We start from the raw sequence: 12,872 nt of genomic DNA, 5'->3' as shown, positions 1-12,872 counted from the left end.
ATAAAATAAATAAATAAAAAATAGTGGAATGATGATGGTGATGATGATGATGGTGGTGGTGGTGGTGATGATGATGATGTGCTGTCAAGTCAATTCTAACTTATGGCGACCTTTTCCAGGGTTTTCTTCCAGGTGGAGAATACTCAGAATTGGTTTACCGTTCCTTTCTTTCTGGAACGCCCTAAGGACGGGGGTGTTTATTTATTTATTTATTTATTTATTTTATTGTATTTATACCCCGCCTATCTAGTCATTTCGACCACTCTAGGCGGCTTGCCCAAGGTGGCAAGCCAGTGGGACTTAACATCTCTAGGGCGTCAGGCTGGAAAATTCTCATCCCCAAAATAAGCAGAAGGCTTCCCACCACCCCCGCTTGGAAAAGATGAGCCACACACTTGCTGCCTAGTCACTTGTGAGGGCTCCCCCTTTGTCTTCTAGCGTCAGTCCCTTCTACAGCTGCCACCAGAGAGGGAGGGCGGGAGGGAACCGAAAAAAAGGACCCAAAAGTGCTCGAAGAGTCTCGTCTTCACTCGATGCAGGTACTGGTCTTTCTGTTTTTAATGGCGGACATCCCACTGGTCCGTGTGTCCCCGCCCCTTTCTTCATGACTGACAGCTGTGATGGGGCGGAACCCCGAGCCTTGCCGGCGCCTCTCCTCGCCCCCGCGGGTCTTCACGTGTCAGACGCGTTGCTGTGCCCCCGCCCCCTAAAAAGGCCTGGCAAGGTTGCCCTCCGCGGTGGCTCGAGTCGTGGGGTTGGAGAGAGAGAGAGAGAGAGAAGTTGGGGAGGTGGTTTTTTTGTTTTTTAAATGGGGAACCCTTGGAGAAGAGCGGGGGCCAATTTGCGGGAACCTTAAAGTCTCCGGGCGGAGCAATTCCCGGGGTCTTGGCCGGTGAGTCAGGCGAAACTTTTAAAAAGGGAGGGGGGAAAAATCGGGTCAGCGGCAGGAGAGCAGGACGATTCTTCCGGGGGCGGGGGGGGGGAAGAAAGAAAGAAAGAAAGAAAAAGAAGCTGCACTCTTCATACGCTTAGAATTGCTTTAGGATTTTCTCTCTCCCCACCCACCCCCCGTCCGCCTTCTCGGGTGCGGCTGGAGACGAGCACTCTGTACATACTCAGAAAAACGTCACCTGTGTCATTTTAAAATGACACAGGCATATAAAGCAAAATCCAAAGAAACAAAAAGACAAAAAAAGGGTCACACTTCAAAGACGATCTGTTATATTTTTAAAATATATATATTTAATAGGCATTAAAGATGTATACATTAAAATATAATGGTTACTCTTTAAGGTGCCACACGTTTTTGTCATTTTGTTTTGTTTCTTTGAATTTTGTCCGATATGCTTGCACAGACTAACACGGCTACCTCTTCCAAAACAGGCACATAAGGAGCAAATAGGATCTTCTGCATCAGAGGAGAGTTTTTAAGCTTGGTGTGAGTCCATTAGGCATCTGTTTTATTTGCAGTAGAAATTAATGGAATAGCTGGATGGCAACAGCATTCTGAAGTTTTAAGCTAAAAGCACTGCCATGTTTGAAAGGTCAAGGAGAGAATGCAGCTTCTCTGTCTTTAGCTGTTTTACTCTAGTTTGCTGCTTTTGCTCACCCTTATCTGTTGTATGCTAGAGCAAATAGGACTTAAGCTCTGAGTGATTGGCAGAGTAGCAAACTCAAGGTATAATGCTGGTTTAGCCCCTTTTCATCATGTTCTATGGCCCTGAAATCCACAGGTTTGTGGTGTTGAGATAGTTAAATCACATTTTAATCTGGTAAGGAACAACAAAACAGAAGGGGACTCTCTCTCTGTCTCTGTCTCTCTCTCTCTCTCTTCCTAAGATGTAAGTGAATATAGTGTGAATCCACCTCCAGTTATTTTAAATCTGATTTGTTTGCATTTTTAAAAAAATCTGGATGGTTGACACAAGTCATTTAATAAACACTTTAATAAATAATGTATTGCAGAATATTTTCAAATGTATTGCTCTGTGGATCGTGGTGAGTGGGAAACTGTTAATAAATCCTTTAAAGAAATGAGCAGTACATCTTAGTGCTTCATATAATTTCTTTTTCCCTTTTTTTGTGTAGTTGATCCTTGAAAGATGTGCTGTAAAACCAATAGGAGGTTTTTGCTGCTCTATGCAAGCCAAAAGGGCCAGGCGGAAGCCATAGCTGAAGAAATATGCCAGCAGGCCAAGGAACATGGTTTTGAAGCTGATCTTCACTGCATCAGTAAATCAGATAAGGTGAGACCTCTATCTTTGAGAGTCACGCTGGACATCCAAAAGAAATCTTGCCACCGCTTTTGAATATGCTAAGCTTTCCCTATAAGCCTTCCTGAGAGTGGGAGCCTCACTGCCCATTAGACTCTATAGAGAAGGTGCCTCCTGAAGAATTACTCTTCCCAGGAAGCTTGATGATCGCACAAAGCAATGGGGCAGTTTCTTAGTTTTTGAAAGGAAAGCCATGTGACAGAGACACCCATGGAGATAAGGAATGGTGGTTTATAGAGTCAAATAATTTTAAAAGACCTATCTCTCCATCTTACAGTTTTCTAGAACATCCACCCTACCTTATTTCCTAAGGGCCCGAAAGAGATGCTGATCTTTAATGGCTTGATCTTGGTTTCACGCTGTCTAATATTCCTGGAGCTATAGTCCTGCCACTGTCTCAGTTTCACAGGCCAAAGAGACCTGGACCAGTCCCAGGCTGAGTGTTCTTAGTTGGAGTTAACTAGCTATGCTCCCTAAAGCGCATGTTGCATCCTCTGCCAGGAAGGTGCAAAGTGTCTTTTGATTCCAACCCCCCTTAATCATCTTCATTTGTAAAGAAACTGACGTATATATTGCATACTTTAAGACAACTCTGAGAAGTTAGAACCATTTTATTAGGTTCTTGCATTGACTGTGTCCATTTCTTATATAATAGCCATTAATTTTGCAAATTGCTACTGATGCGTTCTGATCTGGTGGGGTTCTAACCCATTCTATGGCATTCTCTAGTGCTGTTTTGGGCCTCTTAACCAAGCTGTTGTATGTCCTGGCAGGAGTTTTTCTCTCTTTTTATAATTCAGAGTAGGCATGGGACCTTTGGGTTGACCTGAATGAAAGAAACCACAGAATAGGGTCCTACTTTTGTTCTTAGATTCTTTTGGTAATATCCAAGAGCGCACCTCTGAAATCTAGTTCATTTTGTTTAGCTGAGAAGATGGCCACACAAACAGTGGACTTCCATCAGATTACCTCCATTTGAGCCATGTATGTAGAGTCACCTCTCACTTTTATTCCAGCAGATAGCCTGCCTGCTGCATTTTCCCCGATCTCTCCTCCCCATAGCCATGTGCCTTCTCAATGTACCCACCCATCTTGCCCTCTTTCACCTCCCTCTCCTTGGCTCATCAGCAACAGGGTGCACTTCCTGACCACACCAGCCCGTTTCTTTCTCCTCCCTCTTCTTACCTCACCTGAAAAATGTAACGGGGAAAAAACCAAAATGAAATGACTCAAAGAGTCAAATTACTTTGTAATAAAGTAAAGGAACCATACCCCCCCCCAAACCTTGATAACTAAAGAGGCTTTACTCCAAAATAAACCAAAGTGAAGATTTCTGCCCTACATATCCCTAATTAATATTCCTCTGTTATGTTATTTTTGGTAGGCTGCATTTTACTTTCTAAGGATTTTGTATCACAGCTTCCATAATCTCTGGCCATTGATAATGCTGGCTAGGCATTCAGTTCTAAACCATCTGGAAGGTTACAGGTTACCTACCTCTGTACTGTAGTAGGTAACTATCATTATTTTAGGTTTGTTTGTTTATTTGTTTGTTTGTTCGTTCATTCTAGTTATACCCCGCCTATCTGGTCATTGCGACCACTCTAGGTTTGATCTAGTCCTGTCATTAAGGCTGGAACAACTAGGCAGCTACTTAATTTTACTTATCCAGTGGTCGCCTGGGTCCTAAATAAAGGCAACCAATAAAGATTCTCTATAGAAGCTTACATATATATCTATATATCTATATATCTATAGATATATATTAGCTTACAGATATTCTCTCTCTCTCTCTCTCTCTCTCTCTCTCTCTCTCTCTCTATATATATATATATATATATATATATATATATATATATATATATATATAGAGAGAGAGAGAGAGAGAGAGAGAGAGAGAGAGAGAGAGAGAGAGAGAGAGAGGCTTAACCCCTGTGCCTGGATGTTCAGTTGTGAGTGTGTGTGCAAATACTTCTTTACTTTTGATTGTCTGTACTATAATGTTTGAATTTGGTTTCTTCCTTTTGATTTGTAGTATAACTTGGAGACTGAAAAGGATCCTGTCGTTATTGTGATTTCTACTACTGGCACAGGAGAGCCTCCAGACACAGCAGTCAAGTTTGTTAAAGGAATTGGCAACACAACTCTGCCAGCGAATCACTTCTCCCATTTACGATATGGACTGCTAGGTAATTGACTTGTGATCTGATATTCATATCAAACAGGAAACATATTGTGAACACTTGTTTTTGACTAAACTAGTGAAAAGGGCTGGGGAGAGGGGAGCAGCCATCACAATAGTAAACACTTACATAGTTCTTATTGAAATATGTGATTTAAGACTCTGAGTCAAGGATTTAGCTGTGCCACATGGATTTTGTGTTGTTGCTGTTTTCTAACTCTAAATTTTTTAGTTGTGTGCCTTTATTCATATTTTAAAATTTTATCTTTGGGATTCATTGGAGAACTCTTTGTTTGTACAAATGTGATCAACAAAGTAGGATGAGAAGTGACTGGCAAATGGACGTGAGGACTAGAAAGTCTAAGGAAACAGTCAGCAGTCATATGATGTTGCTATTACAGCACCATGGATTCCTTCTTCATGTGCAACCAGGAATGTATAGAGAGGAGGAACAGTGTGAGGCGGAGGAGGCATGATAGGGAAGGAAACCTTTTGATATTTCATTTCCTTCTCCTTTATTTGCCACTTTGCTGTATCTGGTTCACCCTTTTCAAGCCAACAGTTTCAACAATTGGTGAGAAGAGAATAGAGGGAAGGGTGTTTCTGGACAGTCATTTGTAGGCCAGATTCCGCTCTACCCTACCAAATTATCTCTGTTTAACTTGCAACAAAACACAGCTGGACTCTGTGCACAAATAGGCTAATGCTAGTGATTCTAGGATATTGCACTTACTACTTTTGTGCTGGATCTTGTTCTCTTTTCAAATGAAAGATTGTGTAGAAGTTCGCCTTTATTCTGAAATCATTGAACTGATCGGTGTGGTTCATGCTGACTTTTGTCTTTTTCTTGATCATGGCTTTCTCAGGTCTGGGAGACTCAGAATACACATTCTTCTGCAATGGTGGGAAAATAGTAGACAAACGACTTCAGCAACTTGGAGCTCAACGTTTTTGTGAGGTGGGGCTAGCTGATGATGCTGTAGGGTAAGACAGATTCTCTGATCCCTTCACTTCAAACTTCCCAGTGCTTTAGATCAGTTGGGAGACATTGCTTGTTTTGTTCCCCCAAAGTTTAGTGATGTGAGGATGCTGTTGCTGGATTAACCCTCTGTGCATTGTGTGTGTGTGTGTGTGTGTGTGTGTGTGTGTGTGTGTGTGTGTGTGTGTGTGCAATCACTGATGATTTCAAAGGGTGAATAAATTAGTAGGCAAGATAGAAGAGCAACTTCATAAACATAGAAATGCTCTTATTTTCCTGGTAGAAAAAGCAGGCTAGAACCACCCTCACTTTTCCTTTAATACCCACCAAAGTACCCTAGATGAGGAATAATGCTCACACACATTTCCTCTTACCATCAGGAGGTGTTCTGAAGCCTTGGGCTTGTGGACTGTTCTGATGGCATTGGTGGAGCTCTCTTAGCTTCTGCAGAGGTGTTCCCACTGTGCCCTTCTGGCTCTGTAGAGTTCTGGTGGAAGGCTTCCTTTATTTTCTGGCCGCCTTCTTCCATGGAGTTGCAAGGAAAAATGAGCATCTGAAGATTTCAGAGAAACTAAGGTGTGGGAGAAAAACAGAAATATAGTGTCTTTGCATTCAGTTCTTCTGCTTTCCTTTGTGTAAATGCAGCTTGAGGATCAGTGCATGATTTCCCAATGAATCGCGTTGAATTTCTTGCACTTCAGAGAGAGGTTCTAGCCTCTCCTTTTCTGCTTTCTAATGAGCAGCTCGTTAAATAAAACTCATGGTGGTGTTTGGATAATTGCCGTTTGTCATCCATTGCTATAAGATTTCTAGCATTTACCTTACCATTTTCAAATTTGGGGGAAATGTTCACTTTCTTTTCTTTCAGTTTGGAACTGGTGGTTGAGCCATGGATCGCTGGACTTTGGATTGCCCTTGATCAAGAATTTGCATCAAGGAAAGAAGACCCGAACCAGTGTGACAAGTCTGCCTCTGGTTGTGTTGGCACAGTGTCCGATTCACGCATAGCCTCTAAAATAGAGCATCTGAAGATAGGAGATTCTAAAGTGGATAATAGTTTTTTACCAAACATAACCGTTCATTCGGGACTTCATGGCTCAGAACCCTCACTTTCTCAGTCAGCGCCTCCGCTTTCACAGTCTGCTCTTACTATTCCTGCTTTGCCACCAGAGTACCTAGATGTACAGATTGAAGAAAGCTCTGAGCAGGTAAGGTCTCCCACAGTGAAGACGTCTGTGGTTGAAGGTCTTTGGAAGTTTGCATTTCTTCCTTTAAAAATTCTTGACTTTGTCAAGAATGAGTTCTTGGTGATGGATCTGCCACTGACTGCCCTACTAGGAGCAAAACTAGAATTCAAGACTGCCAGCTAATGGAAATGTTACATATGGCACATGCACACGCATGTCTTATTCGCATGATTCTTTCTAGAAGCTTTAAAAGAATTGCGCTTCCTACGTTTTCCCCTTGAGGTAGTTTGTGGAAAGTTGCTTCGTTTCCCCTAGTCTCTTTCCCTCCTAATATTTAAAGAGAAATGATGACGGTGCTTCTGGAAAGCTGGCCATTAAGTGTGAGTCTTCTCCTTGTCCTAACTCTCCCGGTAATCACACATATAGTCTTACAATGATATCTTAATTGACAGAATACGTGTGGGAGATACAGGCCAATATTCAACAGTCATGGCCATTAGACAGAAGGAGCCAGTTTATGCCTGACTTTTGAAATTCATAGCAGCTTGAATGGTTCCATTTGGCTAATTCTGCCTGGCACCTGCATTTTTGCTTAGTTAAAAGCGTTGAGTAATTTCCAAGGTCAGTCCCACAATTGAAAGGATTCTGGACTGCTGCTAAAGCACAGATACTAACTATACCAGTGTATGAACTGAATGTCGGCTTCAAACGTGTTCCATTTTACTAATCATTTTACTGTTAAAAATTCTTAATAGGTGCCTTTTGTTATCCACTGGCTATTTTCCTAATAATTCTGATGTCATCTGCCCTTTGCTCCCTGCTTTGAACCGGGCTTATAATGATTTTTGTCAGAAATAGTCATATCAAGCCCTAGTGTTGCAAAAAAATAAAATTGTTTCAATTTGTTAGTGTTTTGTTTTTGTTTGTTTGCTACTGTTACTGCTTTTGTGCAGTCAAGTATTCTGACATTGTTTATGAATGGCAGTTTAAAACTTTTTGATGTGATTCAAGTAAAGCTATCCATAACAAGAGCAGTCCTGCTGGCAATCAAATACGTGCTAAATTCCTCTGTTGAAGTTAGTGAGTCTTAAAAGTGTTTTGTTTGATAAGACCATGCTCAGCTGTTGCTGCTGTTGCATATTATATTGTATTTATATGCTTTTTTCCTCTGGTCTGAAGTTCTGTAGCTTGTTTGCAGGTTCCCAACATGCTGTGGCATTCAGAGAGCCCAGTGTTCCAGGTTCCTGTCACCAAAGCTGTCCGACTTACTACAGATGATGCAATAAAAAAGACTTTGTTCTTAGAAATTGATATTTCTGTAAGTCATTTTTTTCTCTAACTTCTTGTAGGAGATGATGGTAGTGAACTTTACAAGAATACAATTTTTAAAAGTGTTTCCATGTTTTAATACTGTACAACTTCACATTTATTGTTTTACAAATGAGACCTGCAATAAAGTTACAATATTTTTATTTCTTAAATTGATATTTTATTACCCAGGAAAAAATGGCCACAACACAAAGGATGAAATCCTGTTCATCTTTGCGTAATGCAAAATGGCACCACTATAAGCCAGCCAGAGTTTATACCCAGCCAGTCTGGATTGTCTAATTAGATTGCACAATCTCTCTCTCCCTTTTTGAGGGAAGGATGTGCGCAAGAGCAAGAGCTGGCATCCCTGAAGCTAATTATTAAAGGATTTACTAGCTGGACTGGGAAGGGAAGGAACATGTTGGGTGTGGGGATGTGTGTGCACGCAGTCAGCCTCTCCTGGGGAATTATACTAGGAGATTAAAGGGGCAGCCACTTGTGTGCCTTATAGAAACCTTTTGCATAGGAGTATTAAGAAGGATAAGGTGGTAGGGGAGAAAAGACAACAGACCAAGGAGAGGAACAAGATGGAGGAGGGCAGTCCATCCGGGGAGGATACATATTTGTTTGCTGACTCTAGCCATCAAAGCTTGGCTGCCCATTGCGCCTACAAAGGTGCTTCATGGGTAATTTTTCTACCTTGGTAATGTGGGTATGATGTTGAGTTGTGCCAACATAACTCAACAGGATTTCAGCCGATGTAAGAATTTTTCTTCATGTAATCCTGTAGTGTTGCAATTTCTTGGCAACATGACCTTCACTGATTGAAGTACTGGGCTGTATTAATCAGCTACAACATCAGGTGGAGACGTGCTTCATAGTTGCTTTTCTTCAGTACTCCAGCTAGGTTAGCATCCCCTTTCCTAGAGTCCTCCCTCCTTCCCATTCTCTTCCCCCGCCTTCAGCCGCATCTCTAGTAAACAGTCTGTGCTCACTGAGCACAAATCTGCTTTGGATTGATGTGGTGGCCCTCCTGACAGATTTTCTGTAATATTTGGGGCTAGGTTTTTGTATTTCTGTAAATCATGGGCTTTTCCCAGTCTTGCAGGTACATCCCATTTGTAGGGGAGTTATTTTGTCTCCACAAGCATTGGCACCCAAAACCTGGCCTTGGGAAACAGAAGCTTGTCTCTTTATGGGGTTGTGTATTTCATGTGCTCACGCTGATGCAGACCAGTGCTTCATTAAGCAAAGGTCATAATTGCTCCTGTGCTGTAAAGTTGATAAGGGCAAATACCCATACATTGCTTTGGTGGGGAGCTACTTTTGTGAATTGTGACCTTAAAAGAGAAGAGGAGGGAAATGTCATAAGTTTTAAGCATTGTTTTATAGAAGTAAACTTGTGTCTTTCAAACAGAAAACAACTTTTAGCTACCAACCTGGAGATGCCTTTAACGTGATTTGCCCCAATTATACCAGTGAGGTGGAAGACCTTCTAGATATCTTGGGTCTTTTGGAGAAGAAGGATTCTCTTGTTTGCTTGAAGGTTAAAGTGGGCACTAAAAAGAGAGGTAAGGTTTTCTTATGTGCCAGGGTTTGAATTCTGTCCTTTGATCCTGCCCTTTGAAAAATAAGCTCATAATGTCTGTTTCCTTTATCCCAAAGTTAAAGGCAGCAAAAGAATGACTGTGTGTTTCACCTAAAGCAAACATGAAACTTACTCTCATTGGTTTTTGTAACTAAACTGAAAGGATCTGTTTTTAATTAATTTTAAAACCAATAGACACCCCTAGTTCAGCTGTTATTAACTTAAATATGAAGTTTTAAAACCACATTAAAAATTGTATTTTTTTTGAATTTTTCTAAAAATACACACAGTTCTATGCTTGTTCACTCAGGTGGAAGTCCTTCTGACAAAAAAAGAGATTTTCTCTATTGTAAATGTGTTAAGAATTGCAGCCTTAATCTTATTTACTGTGTTTCCCTGAAAATAAGACAGGCTATTATATTAAATTTTACTCCCAAAACACATTATGGCTTATTTTCAGGGGATGTTTTATTTTTTCATGTACAACAATCTACATTTATTCAAATACAGTCATGTCATCTTCAGATTGCTGCACAATGGTGGAGGGCGAGGTTTCACTTAATTGGGGCTTATTTTTGGGTAGGGTTTATATCACAAGCATTCTGAAAAATCATACTAGGGCTTATTTTCAGGTTAGGGCTTATTTTCAGGGAAACAGGGTATCTGTTTTTATTTTTGCTTATTTGTGTAGTCTGGTGCCATTCCTTTGAAGTTTTTTTGGTCTCATTAGGATTTGGCCATCTGTATAACTTCAGTAAGTATGTAAAAAAGAAAGCATGTAAAAATGCGAGTAGATAAATAGGTACCACCTCGGTGGGAAGATAACAGCTTTCCATGTCTAGTCATCCGAGCCACGTGATCATGGAAACTGTCTTCAGACAAATGCTGGCTCCATGGCTTGGAAACGGGGATGAGCACTGTGCCCTAGAGTTGGACACGATGGGAATAAATGTCAAGGGGAACCTTTACCTATTACTTCAGTGACTGCCAGGAAACTTTGCCAAAGCTAAATTTATATTAATTTATATAATTATGTAATAGTTCTGGCTCAGTACAGATTCTTCTTTGGAAAGCCACTATTTACTTTTCTCCATTATAATGTTTTAAGTTTACTTCTGATTCCTTTTTTGACCAGCTATACATTCATACAAGATATCTTTTTATCCCAGAACTACTAAATATTGGGTGGCTGATATGTCCATAAATCTGTTTCCCACCTTAGTTTGTCATAATGTTCAGTAGTAGGAGATATAAAAATGTACTACTGCCTGCAGCAATGTTCAATTATAATGCTTCCAATTTACTCCTAGGATGGATCCTATGAATCTGCCAGAGTACTTCTTTTTTATGTATCAGATTTAACATGGCTTTTATATTGAAGCTTTTTGAATATGTTGTCTGCAGGGACACCCTTACAGATTGAATTATATGCCAAATAACAACTATTGCATATAAAGGGTCCGAAAACATTTTTCAGGGTTGACAGGCGGGGAAAGCACTGCTTCCCCATACTTGCTGCAGTTCCCTGAGCATCTCCTTCCTCCCCTGCTGCAAAACACCTCCAAAAGCAGTGAAATATTCAAATTTTACTTTCAACAGAAGAATGTTTGCTTAAAAGGAAGGCATTCTCCCCCACACACCTTGTTTGCAAAAAAACATTTTTCTTCTTGAAAGTCTTCTAGAAGCACTCACCTGCTTTTTAAACAGACACAGTGGGAGCAAGCACCATGTTTTAAAGGGAAAATAGTATGGTTAAAGGTGACGTCCAGTATATTTTTTCCTGAAAAACTAGTCATGAAGGGAGATGTGGGTCCTAGTGGGTTGGGGAGGATGCATCCCCACCTCAAACGTAGTAGTCTGCCCAGTCCTGCTCTAATATTTACTCAACACTTAGAAAAGCTTCTCCACAGTTTCTTCAGATCTTGGAGTCTACCAGGACCCCAAAGGTTCATTGGAGTGTAGTTAAAAAACACTGATTTGTAAGCGTGATTGGGTCGTTGATGATTTACAACTATCCCCTAAATAATTATATGGAAGAGCAAAACTATTTCTCAGTATACTCCCAATGCTGATTTATTTATTTATTTTTCTTTTCAACAGGAGCAACTCTTCCACAGTATATACCTGAAAAGGCTACAGTAAAATTCATTCTGACATGGTGTCTGGAAATCAGAGCAGTTGTCAAAAAGGTCGGCTGTTCCTGTTTTTACATTTCTGCATAATTATTAGCCATTCTTCTTGGTACACTTTAAAGTGGGCCTCTGTATACCATCTTTTTTGTGATCCAAGACCCATTTTGCCATAGTTAGATCTGGAACTTGATACTATGTACAACTAATAGAGATGGGAGTTTTTGGGGATGGGGTGGGACTCCAACTCCCAGCATTCTCCAAGAGAGGTAGGTGTTCAAAGGTGTGGGCCTTTGGGCTGGAACTCCCTGAATTCTACCTGGGGAGTTCTTAAAGAATTTTAGTAGTTGGAATCGAAACTAAAACTGAATGGCGCATCCCCATATACTGCCCTTTCTGTCCAGATTTGGCTTTGCCTGATGTTTGGAGGAATACTACCTTGCCATGCTTTCCCATTTGACTTCCTCAGCTCTGCTGAGTGGCTCAGAATCATACAGTGTGATTTCAAAAAGGAGCTGTCAACCTGACTGCAAGCCACTGAACTGAGGTGAACTGATACAGCATAATGGAATGCTTTTGCGTATCTTAAGAACCACAAGGGGAAGACCTGGCTCTGGTTTGCACACAAGCTAATAGATGACGTTCCAATTGGTTAAAAAAAAAAAAAGCTCCATGCTTGTAGCAGTTGACAATTCCAGCTACAACAGTCATATGCACATTCACCAACCCTCCCCGAGGCAAAATTTTGCCTCTTTTTGGAGCTGGAGTGTGGATGATTTTTTTTTTAAAAAAAGTTTCTTGCTCCTCTGTCTGCTAAGTTCACATAGAACTCATGTGTTGCTAGAGGAAAGGTGCATGATAGGGGTAGTGGTGTTGAGAAGGCTTATAAGCAGCTGCAAGAAGGCTTATAAGCAGCTGTTGAAATGTCTGGTTGCTACAGTCACCCGGGCGCTCACACAGCTGTGTTGTTAAGGGAAAATGCACATTTTAAAAAAAAACTCTTTTGTGCAATGCTTGTATTAGTTAGAAAGAATCATCTTTGAATAATGGAAAAAAAACTTAATAATAATCCATAGACGTTCTGGTAACTAAAATACTCAGTAGCTGAACACTTTATAGTCGATGCAATTAATTAAGAATCATGTGCGGTCCAATCATTTCTCACTTACGGCAAACCTTCCAGAATTTCGTACGTGTGAAACACTTAGAAATGATTTACTAGT

The 12,872-nt window shown here is 40.7% G+C and overlaps 1 protein-coding gene across 4 annotated transcripts in view; it reads left to right on the top strand.

The window, feature by feature from the left end:
- The first annotated feature begins 520 nt into the window (after positions 1-520).
- The window catches only part of MTRR (5-methyltetrahydrofolate-homocysteine methyltransferase reductase), a 30,884-nt gene continuing 18,532 nt past the window's right edge, over positions 521-12,872 (top strand). For 3 of the 4 annotated variants that reach the window (XR_013544731.1, XM_072998445.2, XM_072998447.2), the window contains exons 1-8: positions 639-892; positions 2,089-2,246; positions 4,309-4,462; positions 5,322-5,439; positions 6,303-6,642; positions 7,820-7,939; positions 9,350-9,503; positions 11,621-11,709. Coding sequence is in view for 3 of the 4 variants with exons in the window: in XM_072998445.2 (XP_072854546.2) it covers positions 2,103-2,246; positions 4,309-4,462; positions 5,322-5,439; positions 6,303-6,642; positions 7,820-7,939; positions 9,350-9,503; positions 11,621-11,709 (1,119 nt within the window). In the remaining variant the exon portion in view is untranslated. Of the gene's footprint in view, positions 540-638; positions 893-2,088; positions 2,247-4,308; positions 4,463-5,321; positions 5,440-6,302; positions 6,643-7,819; positions 7,940-9,349; positions 9,504-11,620; positions 11,710-12,872 lie in introns of those variants that run through there. The other variant, XM_072998446.2, reaches the window with a different exon arrangement.

This window comes from Pogona vitticeps, chromosome 4, assembly GCF_051106095.1.
Source record: "Pogona vitticeps strain Pit_001003342236 chromosome 4, PviZW2.1, whole genome shotgun sequence".
Lineage (NCBI taxonomy): Eukaryota > Metazoa > Chordata > Lepidosauria > Squamata > Agamidae > Pogona > Pogona vitticeps.
This window is presented reverse-complemented; position numbering and strand designations above follow the sequence as displayed.